Raw genomic sequence first — 24,365 nt, forward strand, 5'->3', positions numbered from 1 at the left:
ATTGAAAGAGCGAGTTCAGAAGCAGTAAGCTGTGGCTCCAAGTGCCAGGAGTTTTTATTTTCAAAAGTTGAAAAAAGAGGGAAAAAAAGTAGATGAGACCAAAGGAGCCGGAATGAAGGTCAAGCTGCGGACAGTGGTGGATGCCTCTTAAATGACACCTCCCTTTTTATTTATAGGACCTGATTGCCCGTCCTTGGTTTACAGCCTGTCCCTTCTGTGCCTTCATTGCTCATTTTGACACAGTAGAGGCTGAGCATAATTGGTTTATTTTGTTGTCCTTTATGGATGTGAAATATAATTATTATCACTAGCTCTCCAGAATACATGTGATGGCAGGGGACCAAAATGATCTTTTTAGGTAATTAAAAGAGCATTAGACAATAGACCTAAGAATCAACATATCAATAAAAAAATACGAAGGTTTACTAATAAAAATACCGTATTAAGAAATTGAATCAAAACACAGTGTTTGAACCCCATCTTAGTTTGAGGGAGTTCAGTAAGAGCATTAGGATGCTTAAATACTTTCAGCATTAGAAATAAGATTTAATTTTGTGGTTTCTGTGGAGGCAGTTGACTGCAGGAAGACAAAGTATTTCTGGAAATTAACAGGCTTTTCCTTCAGCTTAAGCTCTGATGGGTACGTAAGTTACAGCCAAACAGATGTGTCACTGGAAAAGTCTAAGGAAATGCCTTTGTATGTTTTGTGTGTCGACTGGAAAAAAATGCACAACCAGAAAGTTGAGAGTGAGTTTTATTCGGCGGACATTGCTGAGGACTTAAGCCCAGGATGACAGCCTTTCAGGTCGCTCCAAGAGATTGCTCCCAAGAGACAGGGAAGAAGCATTTTGCCAGTTTTTGCAAAACAGACCAGGTAGTTGGACATCAAAAGATTACTGTTAATTAAAGAAAGCCAGATATCCCAAGTTAAGGAATTTAGTGCTTTTCTATGTATGGGAAGGTGCAAATCTCTGGGCTCATTGACATCATTCCTTTGATGTGCACCTTAGCTGTCCAGGGCCGGTGTCCTGTTCTTTCCCATCCTGAGCCCCCTCAGGGGGCACCACTGGGGGTGGCTGCAGAGGCCAGGCTGCCTGCTGGTCTCCATCCTGAGTTCCCTCCCGCTCACTGTGGGGTGGGGGGATGGGGGACTCAAGACCTGATGGCCGAGGCATCCTTTGCTTACTGATACAGCAGGCAGTGTATTTCATTCACATGTTTTTTAGTTTGTGTTTTTTTCTTAGCAGGAGTCAGCACATAGTAAGAAGCTAAAGATAGTTTCTTACTCATGAAGGACACGCCCAGTAAGATTATCTGTTGTTATTTACATATCTGTGCAGGACTGTGATCTGTTAAGATTTGGGAAAAAATCACCTCTATGCTGTTTGATCCTAGCCTGAGAACGTCAGTCAAGGGTTACTTAGAAAACATTGCTGAAACTGTAAACTGTATTAGAGAAACAGCATTCTGGCTAAATGCCTGCATACTGGGCCAAAGTTCATTACTAGGCAAAGTCAAGTTGAATGTGAGGAGGCTGTCGACTACTATTCTTGCTGTGTTCCACCCAAGCAGTCGACTGTGTAGACTGAAAAAAAAGTGCAACGTGAGAGTTGTGAGTTAAGTGAGGACTGTAGCCTGGGAGGCAGCCTGTTGGACAGCTCTGAGGAGCGGCCCTGAAGAGGTGGGGAGGTCAGTACACATGTGATTCTGGTGAAGGGGGGGTCGTGCGGTCAAGCACACGTTCTGGCAGAAGGTTGCTGCTGGTCACGAGGAGCAGGTGTCCCCGTTAATGATTTTAGTGTTTTTCTAGGTATGAGGAGATGCAAGAATCTGGGCCCATAAAATCTTCTCTTGAAAATATCTGACTCTCTGAAGGCCTGTTCTGCCAGTTTTTCACAGAACGCCTCGTTCCTGGTCTCCTGCCCAATCGCCTTTCCTTTCAGGGTGCTCTGAAGGTCAGCGAGGGCAGTGACCAGTGACTTCATCCTTGTGGAACCAGATGGCCAGCGTCCATTTTTAGGTGGCAGTTGAAAGCTTATTCAATAAAAGTGCTATCACTTTCCAGATGTACTGTGGCTCACGGGTATTCATGGGAACCTGCCACGTTGGACGCGAGGTGCTGGGCAGACGGCCACGAGTGAGCCCAGGTTCCTGCCCTCTTGAGCAGAGAGTGTTGTGAGCATGTTGGTCTTGACTCCATGGGACTGGTCTCTGAGCAGAAGGGAGAGAACTGGCCACAGGCCCTGAGTGATGTTCGCTGGGATCAGTTTTGTGTTGACCTCTACTGATTCGTTCAACAAAAATGACTGTACCGTCTACTCTACCACCCAAGCATGTGAACTTGGGGAAATTACTTAATTTCTGAGTCTGATATTTAGCAGTGACCTGGGGATCATAATGCGTCCCCTGCAGTGTCGTGGTGAGCGCGGAGTCCCCAGGCCTCTGGCTGGCGTGGTACTGGTGCTGTCCGTGGTCTTCCCTTCCCGGCTCAGACTAGCGCTGAGATTTTGATGCTGTTATCTTTTAAGGGATAAGCAAGCTGTGTCACAGTGCTTGGTTTGAAATACTGGATTCAGATTTTTCTGAGTTCTTTGATTCATGAGAGGTATGGCTCTAAGTTGTAAATGAAGTATCCCGTGATCTTGGAGGAGTATAAAATTTCTTAGACATTGTAAAGTGTCCTTTTTTTTTTTTGGTAAGTTAAGGAGTTTTCCGGTGAAATGTAAGCATCTCTTAGCTGTGTGGCCCTGAATTGCCGCTTAGCACCGAACTCACACATCGCCCCACTTAACGAGTCTTTTGGTTGGAAAGACTATTACTTGATGGGCAACGATTAAGATTTTTACATTATAGCTTTTTGGATTACTCAAGTATTAAAAATATGGGCTATTTTCTACTTTATGAGTTATTTTTATGAGAATTCTTTAGTATCTTAGTAGAATTCACTTCAATTATTTTTCTTTGCATGATCTGTTTTTATGAGAGGTTTTGAGCAAAGAAGACTTTTGGGGTGTTGTCTGCCCCAGTTTACAGCGGTCACTTTCTCTGAAAGTCCTGACAGGTGTAGTCATCCTTCCCTCTGAAGTTGTGTGTCTCGCTTGTGGCTCTGTCCGTTTAGTCACGTGTGGTTGGACCAGGGATGAAAAACAGACTCTAGCTGGATCATTTGGACTTTCCTGAGCATTTAGAATAGGAATTGAGTGACGGTCTGGTCTTTAAAATTGTCTTCTTGAACTGGACTGGTGAAGACTTGAAACAGGTCTGCAACTCTCTTCAACATTGTATGAAGAAACAAAAAAAAAGTTGGTCCTCAGAGAGAGAGCCTGTAGATGGGCGGAAACACAGATGAAAGTCAGAGAGGACGGTCTGCATCTTGACGGCTTTCCGAGTCCTCACTCCAGCTGCCTTTCACACCACGCCAGACCCCAGCCATCGTCTGGCAAGTTTCCCCTATTTTGCACAAATGTGCTCAGGGTAGTTTCTCTTACTTAATAACAAAAGAACCTCCACTAAAGAAGCCAGATTAAGCTTAAAATGAAAATAGGTGGGTGTAAATACCTACGTGCTGAAGAATGAAGCTAGGTCCTTACACTAGGCACAAGTGAATCATAACCTAAGTTTAAAACGAAAGCTGTGAAAATCTTAGAAGAAAACGTAGGAGTAAGTTTTCCTGACCTTGGATTAGGCAAATGCTTCTTAGATACAACACTGAGAGCAAAAGAGAGAGAAATTGAACTTTTTCAAAACTCGGGACCACTGTGCTGCAAATTATGCCATCAAGAAAGTGAAAGGTAGGACCTAATGAAACTACAAGCTTCTGCACAGCAAAGGAAACCATAAGCAAAACAAAACAACAGCCTACGGAATGGGAGAAAATTTTTGCAAATGAAACCGACAAAGGCTTGATCTCCAGAATATATAAGCAGCTCATACGACTTAATAAGAAACAACCAAACAACCCAATCCAAAAATGGGCAAAGGACCTAAACAAGCAATTCTCCAAGGGAGACATACAAATGATCAATAGGCACATGAAAAAAATGCTCAGTATCACTAATTATCAGAGAAATGCAAATCAAAACTACAATGAGGTATCACCTCACACCAGTCAGAATGGCCATCATTCAAAAATCCACAAATGACAAATGCTGGAGAGGCTGTGGAGGAAAGGGACCCCTCCTACACTGCTGGTGGGAATGCAGTTTGGTGCAGCCACTGTGGAAAACAGTATGGAGATGCCTCAAAAAACTAGGAATAGACTTACCGTATGACCCAGGAATCCCACTCCTGGGCATATAACCAGGAGGAACCCTACTTCAAAATGACACCTGCACCCCAATGTTAATAGCAGCACTATTTACAATAGCCAAGACATGGAAACAGCCTAAATGTCCCTCAACAGATGACTGGATAAAGAAGAGGTGGTATATTTATACAATGGAATGCTATTCAGCCACAAACACCAACAACATAATGCCATTTGCAGCAACATGGATGTCCCTAGAGAATGTCATTCTAAGTGAAGTAAGCCAGAAAGAGAAAGAAAAATACCATATGAGATCGCTCATATGTGGAATCTGAAAAAAAAAAAAAAAAAAAAAAAGGAACATAAATACAAAACAGAAACAGACTCACAGACATAGAATACAAACTTGTGGTTGCCAAGGCGGAGGGGGGTGGGAAGGGACAGACTGGGATTTCAAAATGTAGAATAGATAAACAAGATTATACTGTATAGCACAGGGAAATATATACAAGATCTTGTGGTAGCTCACAGCGAAAGAGAATGTGACAATGAATATATTTATGTTCATGTATAACTGAAAAATTGTGCTCTACACTGGAATTTGACACAACATTGTAAAATGACTCTAACTCAATAAAAAAAAGTTTAAAAAAAAGTGAAAAGTAAATTCACAGAATGTGAGAAATTATTTACACATCTTGTGTCTGATGAGGGGCTTTTATCCTGAATATTAAAACAAACGAATTTCAGCTCAGTATTAAAAAGGTAGCCGAGTTGTTGAACAAGCAGAGATTCTGAATGGACTTCTCCAAAGAGGATATACAAGAGGCCAATAAGCACAAAAAAGATGTTCAACATTATTAGTCATTAAAGAAACACAAATCAAAACCACAGCGAGATAGTAGCTCACGTCCACTAGGACGGGTATCATCAAAAAGAGAGAGAATAACAAATGTTGGCAAGGCTATGGAGAAATTGGAACAGATGTGTCGCTGGCGGGAATGTAAATGGTACAGCTGTTGGAAACCAGTTCGGTCGCGCTTCAGGTGTTAAACAGAGACTTATCTGGGGACCTGGGCACTCCCCTCCTAGGCATATACCTGCATGGAACATGTGCATCTGTTGATGAACAGATCAACAAAACGTAGTCCCTCCGTAAATGGAATATTATTGAGCCACAAAAAGGACTGAAGTGACGGCATGAGCTACGACTTGGATGAGCCTTAAAAACATGCCCAGTGAAGGGAGCCCAGCACTAAAGAGCACACAGTGTATGATTTCGCATGTTTGAAATGTGCAGAATAGCAAACCCATAAAGACAGAGGAGATAGCAATTCCTAGGGGCCAGCGAGAGAGCACAACGGGCAGTGATGCCAGTGGATACAGGGTTTCTTTTCAGAGCGATTGAAGGTTCTAAAGGTAGATTGTAGCCATGTGAATATGCTGAAATCCATTGCATTCTGTACACTACACGGGTGAGTTGTGTGGTGTGTGAATTATTTCTCAATTAAAAAATTTTAAAGTAGAAAGACAGACAATAAAGATGCTATATTAACTCTGATACAGACTTCAAAAATAATCCTGATAGACTTCTACGGAGTCTAAGTTGTAGCTTTTTTTTCATAAATACTTATGCCTAAATAAGTACATTTATCTTTTTGTAATAATAAGATTTAAAAATTCTACGTAGCATGTTACTTCATTTAAAGATAATTTGAACAAAATTCAGTACTGATTGTATTTATCAGTTTGAGTCACAGTCTAAGTTGAAATGTAGATTTTTTTTTTCCTATTGTATTTCTCTCGTTGCTATTGCGTTTTGTTTGTTTGTGTTTTGAGTGAATGGGGACATCGTTGTGTTAAGGAAGATCATTGGACTTAGCGCTTTGCTGGAGCAGGACAAGCCTAGGTGTTCGATCTGTGGTCTTGAACAAATAACTTAATTTCTAAGAGCATCAGTTTCAAGAACTTTTGAAAGTGATTGTCATGCCAGGCTAAAGCTTTTTTTTTCTTTCTTTCTAGTGTTTATAGAAGTTTTGGAGGTTTTCCTAAGAAAAATAAGCCCAAGTATATTCAGTTTCTGTCCTTGTTTCAGTTCGTTTGTCCACAGCAAGTTTATCTTAGGTTTTAGCCTGCTGCAAACAGAAACGGTGCCCACCTGCCTTTGTCTGCTGCCTAGCGTTACTCAAGAAAACAGGTTCTCTGTTTGTATTATTTAAAGAAGTTGAAATTTTAGTAGCATTATTGGTGACCTATGGAGTATTTGGTGATGTAAGTCATTGAAATATTAACTGAAAAACTTATTTTAACCTCCTTCCTAATATATTCTTTTGCCTATATGAGACAATTGTCAATGATTTTAACAGTTTTTAGATATTAGTGTGGTATCCACTATGTTAATTCTAGGATACTGTGTAATTTTTTAACAAGTAGACTAACTACATGTCATCACTTTTCACCTTTTAGCTTGTTTTTAATAAAGCTATTTTTAATGAGCCGATAACAGTTGATCTTACAGAAATCTACTGTCATTGCACATCTCATGTATTGAGTTTAGTGGCTGATGTGTGTCAGGTACGTTCTTACGTTGCTCTTAAGTGATGATGCAGGATCAACGTCAGTTTCCTGTGCATTTGTTTCTTTCGGTTTTACTTGAAAATGACATGATCTTAATACATTCACTTTTTCTTATTTGCAGAGATCCTGCATATTTTGATGAAAATTGGCTAAACAGAATCAAAACTGAAGTAGGAGATAATTGGAGGCTAAAGGTACTATCTTTTATTCTTTTGTCTGTTAACTAATCTTTTAACCTGGGTGCATATAATAATGCTTGTTGACTTTTGCTCTGATGTGTCCAGTGAGTTTTACAAAGTTGGACAGCCTTTGGTGAAATCATCTAGAATTAAAGATTGGGGTTACCTAGAATTGCTCATCAATTTGTAGTCTAAGTGGGTAAAGCGTGGTGACTGAGGGCGTGGGCTCTGCGGCCAGGTGCCTGTGTCCGCATCCCAGCTCGGCCACTGACGGTCCGTGGGAAGGTCCTTACCCTTCCTGTGCCTGAGTTTCCCCGTTTCCAAAATGGGGATTGTGATCGGATCTACCTCACAGAAATAAATGAGTTAATATGTGTGATACGCTCAGCACAGCAGTGTTCATCACTAGCAGTGTTACGAAAATGAGGAAATGTTGATCGTTATTAACTGTGCCCAAAGCACTCAGAGAATGAATTGTTTTTATTTCCTTCCTAGTAGCCTTAAGTTTCAGTATTTCTCAAGCATCTTTGACCCAAACCCACAGGAGGAAATCTCGTTTACGCTGCAGCTTCCTACCCCGCTAAATGTACGTGCAAACACAGTTGAACAAATCTGTGACCCAACTGTATACAGCAATGCCTTTATTTTATTTTTAAAGATGGAAGTTGCAGGCCATCTGTAAATTATTTTTTTGTAACTCTGTACTTTGAAAAGATTGTAGATTCACGGGGGAGTGGGAAGAGAAACATACAGAGATGTCCTATGCACCTTTCCCCCAGTTTCTCCAGCGCTGACGTCTTGCGTGACTGTAATGGTGGCGTTGGTACAGGCCGCAGCGCGTTGAGAGTTCACCAGTTCACACACACGTTGCTGTGTCACTCTGTCAGCGTGCAGACTCGTGTCATGGCCCCCACGGTGCAGGTGCGGCCTGCTGCGTCCTTGCATGGGCTCCCACTGCCGCCTGGACACCGCGGACACTCACACCCCACCCTCACCCGAAGCCCTGGCGGCCACAGGCTGCTTCTCTGCCTCCATGATTTTGTTGCATTCAGTTGATTTTTATGACCCAGCAATGCTCACGACTGGCAGTTTGGAAAACCCTGGAACCATTTCTTTTTGATAGACGTTGGCAGACTCAGAAATGCAGATGAGCGAGCATGTGAGCTCCCCGGACATGTGAGGAGCTAAAGTTTGTCTTTATGTTTCCCCATAAAACTCCTGTTTGCCTAGCTGGTGGGCTTGCCAAGATATAACTGTTTTTCATCCTTTTTACCAAGCTGGAGTGAATGGATACTGTTCAGCAGCGCTGTTTTAATTCCTAAGTAACCTTCCAAGAATCAGCAGTTAGAGTGATGGCTGTTTATGTCATAAAATGGTTAAAGTAACAGGACAAATTCATTTCTGTTGGCTGCTGCTTCGCCCAAGGGTCCCACCCCCATGCACACCAGGCAACGTAAACACACAGCCGTCAGTGTCACAAGTGTGGAAAGGCAGTGACGTAGTGAAGGGAACAGCTTGTCACGTTCTTAATATCTAGGACTGAAAACAACAGTTCTGATTTGCATTCCTGTTCTCTGTATTTTATCCTGTGTTGTATTTCTTCAATTTTAGGGTACTATTGATTAATGATAAGAGTTTTAGCTTTTTTCGGTGGAAGATAAGCAACCATTTTAACTGATTTTTAAGACGCACTAAATTAAAATGTTAAAGTACGAAAAACTGAACATCCTAGAATCAAAGAAATTATAAATTTTCCATGTCTCCAGATTTACCAACATGTTAATTTTATTTGTGAGATTCTTTTTTTTTTAATACAAAGTTTGCAGTTTATTTTCTCCCTTAAAAGTAAATGTGTCTTTGATTAACCATTGGATTCCACAGCTGTGCTTAAGCCTCTCTTATTTGACAGCCACATGTCCTGCGGTCTGCTGTCCTAGGATGTCTTCAGCTACAAGCACTGGCTAGGGACAGCCAAGGTGGACGATGGACGATCAGCAGAATCATATTTTATATGTATCTAACTTAGCTCAAATTCAGCCATATGAGTTGGGTCCAAAAAAAAAAAAAAAAAAGAAGGGGAAAAAACAAGTGTACAGCGGGAGGGGATGGCTCAGTGGTGGAGCGCATGCCTAGCAGGCACACGGTCCTGGGTTCAGTCCCCGGCACCACCATTAAAAATAAATAAATAAACCTAGTTAGCTCCTCCCACCAAAAAAAAAAAAAAAAACAACCCAAAGAACAAGTTTACAGTGAATATTGCAGGTGATTCTGCCTGTGATTTCCCCCAGGTAGCATGGTCAGGGAACCTGTGCTGTGAAGTTGAGTGAGTGCTGGGCCCTCGCCCTGCCTTGTTACTGAGATGCTCCACATAGCACAAGTGTCTTGTGATGCTGAGCGTTATACCAACACTTAAAGATATAGTGGTATTCTTTTAACCTTAAGGCTCCTAAATATTTACTTTGGTGCTCAGCTGAAGACACGCACTCTTTTCTGACAGTGGAGGAATTTGGAGACATTCCTTCATAGGTGACAACCTGTTCTGTAAGTTGCTGTAAGAGATTTCCAGGGGTAACAACAAGTTTATACTGGATAGCACAGGGAACTATATTCAATATCTTGTAGTAACTTATGGTTAAAAAGAATATGAAAATGAATATATGTACATTCCTGTATGACTGAAGCATTGTGCTGTACACCAGTAATTGACACAACATTGTAAACTGACTATGCTTCAATAAAAATATATTTTAAAAAAAGATTTCCAAGGGTAATTTTGACTGTAATGCTTGCTTAATGCTCTAACTTTAGAACTTAACCTCTATATAAGATGCAACTCTGCTTTTCTAGGGAAAACAGCACTGAACTCAAGTCTTCAGTAAGGATGACACATTTTTCCCCTCCCTGCAGAAAATCTACATAATTTAATCTTACAGTTGAATCTCGTTTAATGACTCTCCAATTTTTGTCAATGTGATCATAAGACTGAAATTTTAACATAATTGGAAACCTAATTTATTTTATAAATCTCTTAGATCAGATAAATTAAGCCGTTGTTAGTCCTTTTTTATGAAAGTAATTCAAATATACTGTTCAATGTTACTTTTTATGTTTACCTTATGATTATCAAGAATGATTCGTTGGTTCAGAAATTTTTTAGGCTAAACTGTATGTTCATCTGTGGTCGCCTTTTACCCAGTTGTCTTCTCTCTCTCCGAACAGATAAGCAATCTGAAGAAAATTTTAAAGGGAATCCTGGATTACAATCATGAGGTGAGGGATCTTTCTTGCTCTGCTTGAAAGTGTTACTGTAGGGCAGTTTAATTTGACAGTGTTTCAGTTTTACAGTAGTTTCGAGTAAAGGAAAAATCACCTCAGAATTAATAATCAGTCTCACCTTCCATCGTAGTTTCTAGGATATTGATTCAAAAAACCAGCTATTAGGTGCTTGCCAGATAAATAATCTTTTTCACTGTCATATGGGTAGTTTGTGGATGGTTACTCATTTGTGTTAAACTTGCCTTTCTGCTGTCTATTAACTCTCTCCTTTCTTCCCTTACTTGTGAAGGTGGTTTAGAGTCCACGCATTCTTATTAACAAGTCCCTTGCCTACCTCCACTTTATTCCTTGGCAAACCCCCATTGCTAAATTAACTCAGTTTATCCTCTGAGTCTGCATCACAATAGTCAAGACACCGCAGAGGGGAAAAATCAGGCCATGGAACTCGTTTAAGCTTCATAATCACAGAGAGCACGTGGACACAGGCAGCCCAGAACACCTATGTCGTTTCCTTACTGCTCCTTCCCAACAAGCTCACCTGCATCTAAATCTACCCCTGTGCTTACGTTGTCTGTCTTCGTCGTCTCAGTAGGTGGCCCAGCCATCTACACTGCTGTTCAAGTCCAAAACCCACAGCCCATCCTACAGCCCTTCCTTCTTCTGATGTCATCAGCAAGACCTATTAGTTAAACCTGCAAAATACAGCTTTCTCCGTCTCCGCTGCCACCACCCGCTACCAGGCCGCCGCTGTGTCTGCTTAGAGTAGCCATCTGACTGGTGGCCCTGGTTTCACTCCATCCCCTCTGCAGTCTCTTCTCCCCTCTCAAGCCAGGGTGATTTTTTTAAATGAAAATTTGATTACGTCACTCTCCCCCTCAGAGTCATCTTCCATGGCTTCCTGCTGCGTTGAGACTCAGATGCTTACTTCCTACTGTGAGCCACCAGATACTGCTCCTCTCAGCCCCTCTCTCACCACCCCCCCCCATAACACTGCAGCCACTTTCAATCTGCTTTTGTGCTTTCAGCATCTTCTTTTTTCACTGCCGGGTTGTCAGACAGAAACCTACCCTTTTGTGTGCATATGTCATTTCATTGGGGCCAGTTTCCCCAACAAGGAATCCTCCATTCTCCTTACTAACATAGGTGCCTTGTTATCAGCATTTCGGAGTCGGATGGAGTGCAGGTGGCCAGGGGAATCTTACCGGTGTGGGCGCGCACCTGTGTTTAATCTCTGCTCCTCCGGGTGCCCCTGGGTCAGAACTCCCGGGCTCTGCTTCCCCAGAGCGCGCACGTCTGGTCCCTCCGGGGGAGGTGGCGGGCTCGGTCATATCAGCTTCTTTGCTCAGTGCACACACACCACGTCCCAGGTTAGGGACTAAGTTGCTGTGACTCAACATAGTTATTATAGTTTACGTACAGGAGCGTGAAAAGAAATGGGCAGTGCGAATGACATTACAGCTCTGCCCTCAGATTGAAGGAACAGCTTTCTGGTGCTGACAAACATCTCTGCCTAGTATTTTATCCGGTCGTATAGATGTAAACGCAGTTCTCATCTGCTTTTCTCTGTCCAGATTTTGGGGCAGCAGATTAACGACTTCACCCTCCCCGACGTGAACCTCCTCGGGGAGCATGCCGACGCCGCAGAGCTCGGGAGGATGCTTCAGCTCATCCTGGGCTGTGCTGTGAACTGTGAGCAGAAGCAAGGTAATTCCCTACAAGTCAGCCTGTGCCTGTCAGGTGACTAAGGAGAACAACACTCGTGGTGTATTTCAGATGTAAATCACAAGTGCGGATAACAACCTCGCCTTAAGACCATCCTCAGAGAATGCCGTTTTTCTATGATTTTTGCTAGTAATCTGTTTTCAAGCTTAGAAGAGTTTCACAAGTAGAATTAATTTGCTTGTGATGATATGCTTCCTTTTTCTACAAGACGACGTCATTCTTTGAGTAGATTATTTTTAACTGCACCGAATGTGATGAAATTTACCATTAATTAGACAGTCCAGCCAAATTAATTAATAATTAACAATAATGATCAATTCCACTGTGGGAACTTAAGATTAGGTATTTTAAGTTACAAGTATGAAGGGTTTATTTCATAAACATTTACTGAATTCCTGCCTTATGCTGGGGCTTGGAACACAATGTCAGACAAAACAGATGTGGTACCTGCCCTAGTGGAACTGTAGTTGAGAGGGGTGAGGGGGTGGAAGGAATAAATAATGCCTCTCTTAACTGGCCTGAGAAGTGGGGAGTGCTGGGACAGTGAAATGTGATGGGGGACCGTGTAGGCTTGGGTCAGGGAAGGTGTCCGGGCAAAGATGAGGAGGATAATGGGTTAAGAGTAATCAGAGCAGTAGAAACTGAGTGTCAGAAAGACTTGGGTCACCTGTGAGGTGCTGAAAAGAACCCGCAGCTATAAGCGGAGACCAGTGAGGAAGGGACCAAAGGCGACCAAGCAGAGTGGTAGTTGGGGGCTGTTCTAAAAGACGAGGACACTTTCACCGTGATTTACGTGACCTTGGAAGAAGATGGATTTCTTCCTAAGCCCAAAGGTATTTTTCTTGTTCCTCCTATTCCATCCTTGCTAATATAAGGCAGATTCTTAACTAGCCTTTTGGGTGTTCTGGTGATGAATTTAATAACAGTCAGTCTCATTTCCTGAAGCTGTGACCAGTTTTATTGGTCTCTGATTCAGGAATTTTTTCTAACAATGTATTTACTTCTCTCTATCCTCATTCCTTTTAAGATTTTAGCATACTGTAGTCTATAGTAAAAGTTAGCTTGTTCATTCTGTGTAACTCAGGAATTAAAATAGAGAATTTGCTACATTTGTATTGTTTATATATTACTGAACTATCTAAAAGTTACTTGTGAAAGATTAGAAGATTGGTGTCAGTATGAAGGTTTAAGACACATTAAATCTCTAAGTAGATGCATTGATTTGAAAAGGTGGATGAAAAATTATTACTAAATTATTAAATTTATTATTAAATTATTATTATATTATTCAGCGGAGTTTATTGAATTCAGATAAGGACTTCTGAATGTATTCTGTTAGGGAGTCCTCAGCTCTTGGAAGTTTATAGCTGTTAAGACTTGGCCGATTACTTACTACAGGGTATGAACAGGAAAAGACAAGGCTGTCATCGATAAGCATAGTCCTATGGAAAAGCAATCATAATATTTGTTGAGATTCTCACACAGACCAAGTGTTCTGTATAGCACCTAGATTGAGTTTTTCCCTGAAAATTATATAAATGGTGGAAACTTTGAACAGGATTGTAACGTCTCCCTTGTCCAGGGGGCAGACTCTGCTCTCAGGAACACAACTGAGAGCCAAGAATCAAATGAAATGAACTTGAGTCACTGCCCATGGTGACACAGACATAAGGCTTACAGAGTGGCCATGCCATCTGCCACCTGACATGGACTAGACAGACACTCAGCCTGTTTCCTCCTCTGCAGAGTGAGGGCACCACACCTGATTGTCACGCAGAGTCAGTGAAGCCGCATGTGTGTATTTGCTTTGTAATTCACAAGGCACCACACAGACAGGGCATTCTGTTTAGAGGATGTATTTTTCAGTTCCTAGAAGTGAGGAGTAATTGCTCAGCACGTTGGCTCAGCCTACATTTATCTCAGTTATCTGATGTCTCAAACTGGGACAGAGAAATGGTGATGAATTGGAAAAAGCAAAGATTAGTGAAAACAGACTAATGATAATATTTACTGAGTGTCTCCCTTCTGCCTGGTAACAAAAACCACTTTTTACAGGTGGGAAAATTAAACCTTATAGGTATTATTTGACTTGCCCAGGAGTTCTTGCTTGGGAAAGGCTAGATGGGAATGAAAATCTGTGTCTCTTCCACATTATAACTTAATACTCTCAGTACTAAACCGAGCTATACATTCTGGACCCATAGGCTAAGTTTTCAGGATAAACTCCCTGACATCACACACTTCATTCTCCAGCATGGCCTCAGTAATCATACACACTTGTATTTTGGACTTTTAAGATTTAAATTTTTTTTATTTTTCAAAATTTGTACATTAACGGGGTTCTCATCCTCATTTTATCATCTGGCATTTTACGGTGTTCGCGGGGAAGGGCCTTGACGTGGCAACACCGCTTCTTAACTAACGCTTCCCCTCACACCTGACTAACCCCGACCTCCCTGTCCGCCGTCACCTCCTTCACGACCACCGGGCTGCCATCAGTCTCCCTCCCGCGAACAGGCCGCTGCCTGTCCTCTCCATGTCCACAGTCCTCCATTCTGATCCCAGCTCCGCCAGTTCCTCCGTAGCCTTTGAATTCTGTGTCTGGCACCCCTGCATCCCAGCACACACAGATGCCCCTCACTAACAAAGCAAAGCAAACAGAAAGTTGAGTTCAGACTAAAGGAATTCTTTTTTTTTTTTTTGACCAGATAGTGGTTAAGTGACGATGCATTCCTGCTTTTGGCCTGAGACCCATGCCTGCGATTTAAGTGTGTTGTGTCTTGTCTGTGTCACCGCACGTTGGTTGGGTACAAGTAGCTGGAAGACGGTACTTCCTTAAAAACTAAAAGCTTTGACATTAACAACTGGAATGTCATAATTTAATAGGGCCGTCAAAATTCTCTCTCTCTTTTTTTTAAACAATTTACCTATCAAGCAAGAGATTACAGTTTGGTACTCCAAATACCTGAGTCTCTTCCCAAAAGGTTACTGTAACAATTTCACAGTTAGACTATTTTATATAAAACTGGAGTGCTAAGACAAGTTTTTGGTGTTTTTTGGGGGGTATAGAGTGGGGAGAGGCTGGTCAAGGCTTTCCTAATGACTTGACTTGTTTAAATGTTGCTCATTAAACTATATTTACCATATTTGTTGAAATCCAAGCTGCCTATTAATCTTTTATGCCTCATGCCACTTTTTTCATCCATTGTTGGATTTGAAAATAATGTAAACCCCTTCCCGGGTGTTTTAGTTGGGAAGAAAATATTTTTTTCAACTCTGTCCCCACTTAATGGCTGAGGATCCTCCCCCTTTGGGGCAGGGGTGAAGGTAGGATGGATGCAGTTGGTGCTTTAGCTTATTAGAGACATGGGTTGTTATTTTTTAAGCCCAGGGTTATACAATAAGTATTTTATCTCTATTTTAAATTCATCTCAGTTCTTTGTCCTAAGCAGCTCTCAGGGTCACTAAGGTTTTTTTTTTAATTATAGGAAATGTTAAGGAAGGAATTATACAAAATTCAATGCTTTGATGTCTCGTAAGAACAAAACACAGACTTCAAAATTTTTTAATGTGTAACAGAGAATAATGTGAAAGATTTTTTGATTTTAGAAACAGGAATACAGAGTCCTTTCCATGCTGGCTTTAGGCTCCACCGTTTCCTTGTTTGGCATTCCTGAGACCCGCCATTCCCGTGACCTTTAGCTGTACCCTCAACTTTCCGTGTGTAGAGTGGGTGGGAGGAGGCACTTATTTTAAGGGACGATGAGTTCTGTGATGTTCAGCCTTTACTTTACCTCTGAACCCTATCTGAGGAATCGGAGGAAGAATCAACACACAGGAAACTACTGACAAGAGTTCGCGATGCCTTAGCTGCCCCCACCCCCGACTGCCGTTACCCTGAACGGTGACATCCCAGGTTGTTCTTGTTTGCAGAGTACATCCAGGCCATTATGATGATGGAGGAGTCCGTTCAGCACGTTGTCATGACAGCCATTCAGGAGGTACGTTGGACCCTTGTGCTTACGGGGTGCGAGACCTTAAAGCAGCAAACATGAGTTTAAGGAACTGAAGTCAAGATTTTAAAAAGCGATTCTCCTACTTAGTTTTTGAGAATTTTTTTCCTTACACCTGTGATATAGCTTGTCTCATTTTTCGCTTTTTTTTTTTTTTTTTTTTTGGCGGGGGTGTAATTAGGTTTGATTATTATTATTATTATTACTTTTTTAATGGAGGTGCTGAGGATTGAACTCAGGACCTTGTGCATGCTAAGCATACACTCTACCACTGAGCTGTACCCTCCCACCCCTCATTTTTATTTAATGTTAAACATTTATCTTACAGGTATGGATATTTGGTAACTAGTCCTAATCTTTAAAAATGCCCTAATGAATTAGGAGCAGTAGACTAACTCCTAAAGCCATTACAAATAATATCTGTGTTAAACCAGCAGTCTCTCTCACATTTAGGTTTTGATTTCTTTTTTGGGGGGGAGGGGTAATGAAGTTCATTTATTTTCAATAGAGGGCCTGGGGGTGGAAGCCAGGACCTTGTGCGTGCCAGGCATGTGCTCTGCCACTGAGCTATACCTTCCCCCCAAATACTGATTTCTTGTTTGGCAGAAAATGAGTCTTCAACTCCAATCACACCCAAAGCAGTTTCTAAATGAATATTTATTTGAAACTGTAGGAGGGGAAAAATGTTTTTTCCCTCCATCCTTCCAAGCTGTCAGCTGGGACCGCCATAGAAAACACAGATTAACAAGAGAAAAAACATACACATTTATTTAAGTTTTACACGACACAGGAGCCTTCATAAAGAAATAAAGACCAAAGAAGTGTTTAAACCCGAGTGTTTCATTGCGAGGTTTGATGAAGAGTGGAGTTACATGGGAAAGTGTGATAGGGCAAGAAAGAGTTTGAGCTCGGTGTCATCTCTAGGGAAGCAGCCAGTCCTTCCCGTTTGTTCAGATTTCTTCCACATCCCTCTGACTTTGGAGATAAGGCTACTCCTTTCCTCTGAGCACAGTGAGGTGCCTCTCACATGAAGGTCTTAAGACCTGCTTCAGAGGAACGTCAGAAAAATCTTTCCTAACCTGCTCTGGCACAAATCCCTTCAGCCTGAAACACTCAGTATGCCAAGGAGCCATGTTTTGGGGTCACGTGTCCTGAACTCCATCAAATCTAGAACTATATTCTATATATAGAACTTAATATAGTTCAAACATAGAACTATAAGAGTAAAAATAAAATATAGATTAATAATTGGCTGATCTTAGGATGTGAGAATTTTTGAATCATAAAAGCAATGGAAGACAACTTTAAGGGAACTAGAAACAGTATAGAATGTAAGAATGTAACTAACAGGAAAAAAAACCCACAACAGACAAACATGAAAAATGCTAAATTCAAATTAAGATAACATGTTTTCTTTTAAATCCGATCCACTATGAATCCAGGGGTTCCCACTACCCCTCAGATTTGATAATTTGCTGGAGTGACTCACAGAACTCAATAACAATGATGGTTTTATTATAGCAAAAGAATACACATCAGAACCAGCTCCCCCCACAGTGGGGGTCCGTGAGGGTCCCAAAACTCAAAGCCTCTGTTGTCACCTCCCCATGGGATCACGAGATGTCACCCTCCCGGCATTAATGTGTGACAATACTCAGAGTACTGCCAACCAGGGAAGCTCACCTGAGCTTTCAAGTCCATAGTTTTATTGGGGTTTCATAGATAGGTGTGATTGATTTCATCACTGGCCCCAAAGTTGAACTAAATTTCCAGCCCCTTCTCCTCCCCAGAGGTCAGGCTGATACCAAGTGGCACAGAGCGCCAACCTTCTAGTACATGGTTGGTTTTTCTGGCACCAGCAGCCTCCAACCAGAGTCATCACGTTTGCTTAAACTATCTAAGGGCCCACCATGAATAACAAAGACAGTCAGAGAAGTTCCAGGAATCTGGAGGCTGCCTCCCAGTAAATGGGGACAGAGGTCAGCCAAACTTTTCATTATACAGGACCTTTTCAAAAAAGCAAAGCTTTTAGCAGATAATCAGTTTGGCAGACAGCGCTGAAGGGAGGAGGGTAAACTCTTTGCCATGTAAGACACAAGGTCTTGAGTGTTAAAATGACAAAATGATGATCACCCAAGCAAGGTGTAAGTTTAATTCGCTCTTAAGTGGTCCTGGGTTGGCTCTGTAGTCATAGGGACGCAGCTTTCTTGCATCTTACTGTCTGCCATCCTTAACGCGTGAGTCCCACCCTGTGGCCAGCTGTGGCTGCTTGGCTTCCAGCCCTCACGTTCACAGTCCAGCCAGCAGGCAGGGCTGAAAGAGGGTCCCCCACTTCCTCTAAGTAAAATTCCAGGAATTCTCCCTCCTGTTATCCAGCTGTTACTCACACTGCCACACATGGAAACTCTGAAACGTGGTCTTTATTCCCGCTGGTCATGGACCCAGCCAAAAGTTGAGGATTCTGTTACTAAACAAAAGCAAGAAGAATAATGAGAGGGCCATTAACTGTGCTGCCTTACTGCAGCTAGTCCTGTGGTTCCACTTTTAGGAGCTGAAGGAGCTCTGAAATACACAGATAGTGACATTAGTTATACACGTTTGTTTAGCACCTGCTGTGTGCTCAGAAGTGCGGGTAGTCACTGAACACTTAAATCTGTTAACTCATTTAAAATTCACTTCAGTTGTCATCAATGCTACTGAAATGTGCACATAAAACATTGTTGAAATGACCGATTTTATGTTCTATATTTTTTACCACAATTTTTAAAATGACAAAAAAATCAACTACAATCCTTTGAGGTGTGTCCAATTATTGTAGCCATTTTAAGAAAGAGGATACAGGCCTGGACGGTGTGAGTTACTTGCTCAGGTTCACACAAGAAGTGGTGACAAACTTAGAACTCAGATCCATGGAGACCCCACTTCCATGACGTACTGTGTCACCTCAAGATTGTTTATTTCCGCATTATCTTCTAGGACTGAAACATGAGAAATAACCTAACTGCCCAGCAACAGGGGAACGGATAAATAAATTATGGTACAATAATATATTGGCATGTTACGTAGACACTAAAGCATATTTTTTGAAGAATATGTAATGACATGGGGAAAGTTTATATTAGGTTTAAAAAGGTAAGATACAGAGCACATGAACAGTATAATCCCATTTTTGTTTAAAATAAAAATTAAGATGAGTGAAAACCAAGCAACTTTCCAAAATGTTAATTCTAAATGGTTCTGCATTTTCCAATTTTTCTGTAGTAACAGGTATTGGATCTTTAATCAAGGGTTTTTTTTTCATTAAAATCTGTGACTGAGTGATTTTCATTCTATGAATCTATCCCAGGGAATTATTTAGAAATTCATAACTAGATTGGACACAACAGTGTTTATTAAACTGTTTTATATGAACAGAAATGTGAAAACAATATATAGCTACTGGTGAGCACATGACCTCTATCCCATGGGATATTCTGTGGCTGGTATTTGAAACCAAAAAAGGAGTACCTTCTGACAAAGGGAAAACATGTAAAATGTCAAGTGAACAGAGCAATACATAAAATCGTAGGTACAATTAGGCTTTTCAGACGGTGCCTCTGTTACGTGCTTATTCATTTTACTCGTTTAGCAAGTAACTTACTGAGCATCTAATATGCACCAGGAGCTATAATGGACCTTTGGGCTCCAGCTGTGGAAAAGACAGTCATGGTCCTGGCCTCACAGAATGTTAGTCTAAAAGGAGAAATGGCCAAATGAGCAATTTAGAGAACTCAAAGCATTCAAAGTAGAAAGTGCCATCAAGGGGAAAAACAGGCGTATGTGACTCAGTTCAGGCATGCTGGGGAGGGCTCCCCGGGGAACTAACCTGAGCACCGAAGGATGGGACGCGGTGAGGAGGGGCAGACGTTGTCGTGCACACAGTCCCAGAGGCACGAAAGAGCAGGTGCTGCCTGGCCCGTCGGGGGTGTGGAAGGAAGAACCCGTTAGCACACTCTGCGGGGTGCCCGGAGATGAGACGGGAACCTTAAGGTCAGTAGGACAATGAACGGTTTTGTTAAAAGAGTTGGGAATTTTGGAAACCAGTGAGTAGATTTTAGGGAGAAAATACACTGAAGTCTGTATTGGAGAAAATCCGAAGAAGAATTGAATTGGAGCAGAGCACGGCTCGGGAGAGGCGAGCATTAAGCCCTCAGTGACGATCCAGCGAGGGCGGTGGAAGCCTGGGCTGGGCTATGGCAGGAGGCTGGAGAGAAGTGGGCAGACTGAAAGTCGTCAGAGCTTTAGTCAGCAGGCTTGGGGACCGACTGGATCCGGGAGAAAGGTGGGGGTGGCCGGGTAGAAGTATGGAGTTGAAGAATGGCTTTTGCAAGACGACAGTCTGTGTGTCTTTATTCAGATGCTACTTTGATTTTTTTCTTCTTCCTATTGTGGTAAAATACCCATAACATAAAATTTGCCTTTTTCAAGGTGGTTTTGTCACAGGTAGTAATACTCACTTCCTGTTTATGGTTGAATGCTATTCCGTGGTGGGAGTATTCCACATTTTGTTTATTCATCCATCCGTTCATGGACATTTGGGTTATTTCCCCCTTTTGGCTGTTGTGGATAGTGCTGCTGTGAATGTGAGCGTATGGGGTTTTTTGAACACCTGTTTTTAATTCTTTGGGGTATATACCCAGAAACTGAACTGCTGGGTATTTGGTAATTCCATGTTTAACTTGTTGAGGAAATGTCGATGTGTTTTCCACCAGCGCTGCACCATTTTAGATTCCCACCAGCAGTGCATGAGGATTCTAATTTCTCTGCCTCTTTGTCAACCCCTGTTGCTGTCCGTCTTCTAGATAACAGCCATCCTGGTGGGTGTGGAGTGGTTTTCTCATTATGGCTGATTCGCCTTTTTCTAAAGACCCCTGATGTTGAGCATCTTTTCATGTGTTTCTTGGCCATTTGTATGTTACCTTCTCTGGAGAAATGTGAATGGTAGTCAAGTAAATGATACTGTTTTTAATTCTTTAACTGCTAAATAGGAAGAAGCGACAAGAAAGAGAGAGAGAGGTTGAGATTCCAAGAGAGACGATGGTAAATGGTCCAGGGTCTGTGAGAAGCTGGGAAGAGACAGGGCTGAGAGCGTGTAAGTGGAGGAGTTGGCCTGGCATGGGAGGAATGGCACTTGTATTATAACAAGACTGAAGAAGGAAAGGATGGGCATGAATGCTGCCAATTCTGTAGGTTAAGGTACAGGAAGTTGGGGGATTTCTTACCTGGGAGAAGGGTTTTCTGATGGAGAGTGGCGGGAGTTGGTGAAGTGTGGAGAGCAGGAAAGGTCTGGAGTAACCTCTAAAGGCAGTAAACAGACAGTTGATTAGGAAAGCAAAGCTGCACTTTTGGGGCATCTCTGAAGGCCCAGTTGAGATTGGAAACTGTATATTGTGTTTTATGATTTTAAAAATATTTTCACTCTCTTAGTACTTAGCAGTTAGGATATTTGGACAGAAGAGACAGGTAGTTGGATTGGTCTCAGATTGAGATTTTTGCCAAGTAGAAGGAATTAAAGTAAGAGAATTGATTATATTGACAAAAATCATCAAAATAATAGACCATGGACTCTAGGCTAGAAACGGAAGGTAACTTACTAGAAACGGAAGGTAACTGACTAGAAACAGAAGGTAACTGACTAGAAACAGAAGGTAACTGACTAGAAACAGAAGGTAACTGACTAGAAACTGATGGTGAAGTGTGGAGGGGGAGACTCCAAAACTAAGAGGATGCTGTTGGCAGAAGGCGGGGGAGTCAACCGCAGGCAGACAAAATAGTAATGTTTGGGGATGTGAGAACGGTGGGCGGTGAGGGAAAAACAGGGAGAAAGTCCAGAGGGACAGGACCTGGAAGCCTCATCACACGATACAGTGCTTGTCCTTCTTACTTGAACTGTGTGAGACCCCCTGGCACAGCCAGCTTCTTAAACACCTTGAAATTACAGAGGTGATTATTTCCTGGATGGTAGAAAAATGGGTTTTTTTCTCTGTATATTTTTTTTATGAATTTTAACCTCTCTGCGTTGGGTTTTATTTTTTCAACAGGAAGAAAGATATTTGAAATATCTTTTTATTAATATTTTCAAAATAAAAGCATAAAATGGTGAATCCAGTGTTTTTTTGTTTTTGTTTTTGTTTTTAACCCTTCCTGAGATTTTTTTTTCCCCCTGTAAATGCAAAGAGATTTTCACTCTTCTTAGGACATCAGTATAGCGCAGGTGGGTCTCACACCTAGGTGTGCATGCTGGGCCCTAACCCCTGAGTCTCTGACTCAGTAAATCTGGGCGGGGACCCAAAAATTTACATTTCGGACCAACTCCTAGGCAGTGCCAATGTTGTTGGTTTGGGGACATCACTTTGAAGAGTAATTAATTTATTTATTTAATTTGGGGAGGGGGCTGTGATTAGGTTTACTTATTTCTTTATTTTTAGAGGAGGTACTGGGGATTGAACCCAGGACCTCATGCATGCTAAGCAGGCGCTCCACCACTTGAGTTATACCCTCCCCTGGGGACCTCACTTTGAGAACCACGGATGCCAAGAAAAAGGTGCAGCTGAACTTAGCATTTCAGTTCTTTAGAGAGTGGGGTGAGGCTGAAATGACAGGCTCTCCCATTAGTCCATCCCCACACATCTAATTGTCCCTCTTCTGTCGTCCCTCGGACAGAACATGAGAAGGGAACAGTAGAGGATTGGGACGTTTGAACATGCCCCTGACATTTGTCACGTTCGGAATTTTCTCCCCAGACCCTGTCACCCCCTCCGGATCTCTTTGGAACATGAGGGATCAGTGAACGTTCGCCTGGAATTTGGGCTGGGATTGACACTGCCCACATTTATTCATTGGAAAGAAAGAGTTACTTCGTGTTGCTGTATTTTTTTACTGAAAAGTCAATGTTTTCAAGCATTTGGCCACATTTTTCAATTAAAGACTTGTCTTTTTAGTGAGAAAAGTAAGCAATACTTGGTTCTCATGACTTGCCCTACTTTAAGGATGCACCAGAATTTAGACATGCAATTTTAAGTGAGGGCTAATCCTGCAGTGCAACAAAGGTCCAGACAGAAGCTTCCACATATAAGAAAGTGTCCCTTTTACATTTGTGTTTTCATTTTAATTTTTATAATTCCCTAGCCACTGGGTGTTCATGTTTGTTGTGTAAGCATATTATATAGACTGGCTTTTCCGTCTCATGGTTGTAATCTTTTGAATCTTGATTTCAGCTGATGAGTAAAGAGTCTCCTGTCTCTGCTGGGAATGATGCCTACGTTGACCTTGACCGCCAGGTACCTGACCTTGCATTGTTTTATCCACGCAGAGATTAAAGGAGAAACTTTAGACATGAATGAGAGCAGTGTTTCTGTTGAAATTGTTTACAAAATATATTGGTATAATTCTTTGTTTTTGCCAAAAATTCAAGAACTTAAGCTACTTTACTAATGGATATCACACCTTTGTGATTAAATTTTTGTCATAACTGTATTATTGCATAACCCAGCCCCTTTAAAATAAATTAACTTCTTTAACTTACTGTAATTTGTATTTTCTAGTCATAGTTTTTCCATTAGTGGTATCTTTCTGTATGCCACATTTAACACAATAGATGCCTTCATGCAAAATGACATGCATTTAATCTTCTGGTTTATTTATAATGCAAAGGATATTTTACCTTTTATTTTTTGTTATTCTTTAATTGAATGTCTCCTCTACCCTTCATCCTTGTGAGGAAGTGACCAATTGGTCAGGAAATATTTAAATGCACTAAGGAACTACAGTATTTTTCTTTTTTTGTTGTTTTTTTTGTTTGTTTGGTTTGGGTTTTTTTTTTTTTTTTTTTTTTTATGTCTGTTTATTTTCTTTTTTCCTGGAACTACAATATTTTTAAAGGAACTCTGCAATGTATTCTTATGTTTTTAATAGGAATGTTGATTTGTAATTTTAATTATTGCTTTTTAATAAAATACTGTTACATTGTCAGTTTCCATCTTCCTGCTATTCTGGGATATCTATTCCAAAGCATGGGTAGCAGTCTTTGTAATCTGTGTTTTCTCTCATTTCTTCCCTGTGGTTTCTAAATGTTTTGCAGGAAAATCTTTAGACAGGCTATAATTGTAACACAAATTGTAATTTGTCTTTTCTTTCCTTTGTGGTGTTTGATTTTAAACTTGTTAGCTTGAGTGCATTTTTTTGTATCTGTATTACATAGAAGTTTGGTCACATGAAAAGCCCATATAACTTTATTTTAATCATTTTTTTCTTTTTTTAAAAAAAATTAACTTTAATGAATTCTTTTCATGTATGCTAACTTAGAGTTTATTA

General features: G+C 41.3%; 1 protein-coding gene across 4 annotated transcripts in view; it reads left to right on the plus strand.

Annotated features, from left to right (window-relative positions):
• The window catches only part of HOOK3 (hook microtubule tethering protein 3), a 93,639-nt gene that overhangs the window by 16,121 nt on the left and 53,153 nt on the right, over positions 1 to 24,365 (plus strand). For all 4 annotated transcript variants that reach the window (XM_032468490.1, XM_032468489.1, XM_032468491.1 and 1 more), the window contains exons 3-7: positions 6,945 to 7,017; positions 10,222 to 10,272; positions 11,850 to 11,982; positions 15,934 to 16,001; positions 23,270 to 23,332. In XM_032468490.1, coding sequence (XP_032324381.1) covers positions 6,945 to 7,017; positions 10,222 to 10,272; positions 11,850 to 11,982; positions 15,934 to 16,001; positions 23,270 to 23,332 — 388 coding nt within the window. The remainder of the gene's footprint in view (positions 1 to 6,944; positions 7,018 to 10,221; positions 10,273 to 11,849; positions 11,983 to 15,933; positions 16,002 to 23,269; positions 23,333 to 24,365) is intronic.

The sequence above is a fragment of the Camelus ferus genome, chromosome 26 (genome assembly GCF_009834535.1).
Source record: "Camelus ferus isolate YT-003-E chromosome 26, BCGSAC_Cfer_1.0, whole genome shotgun sequence".
Taxonomy (NCBI): Eukaryota; Metazoa; Chordata; class Mammalia; order Artiodactyla; family Camelidae; genus Camelus; species Camelus ferus.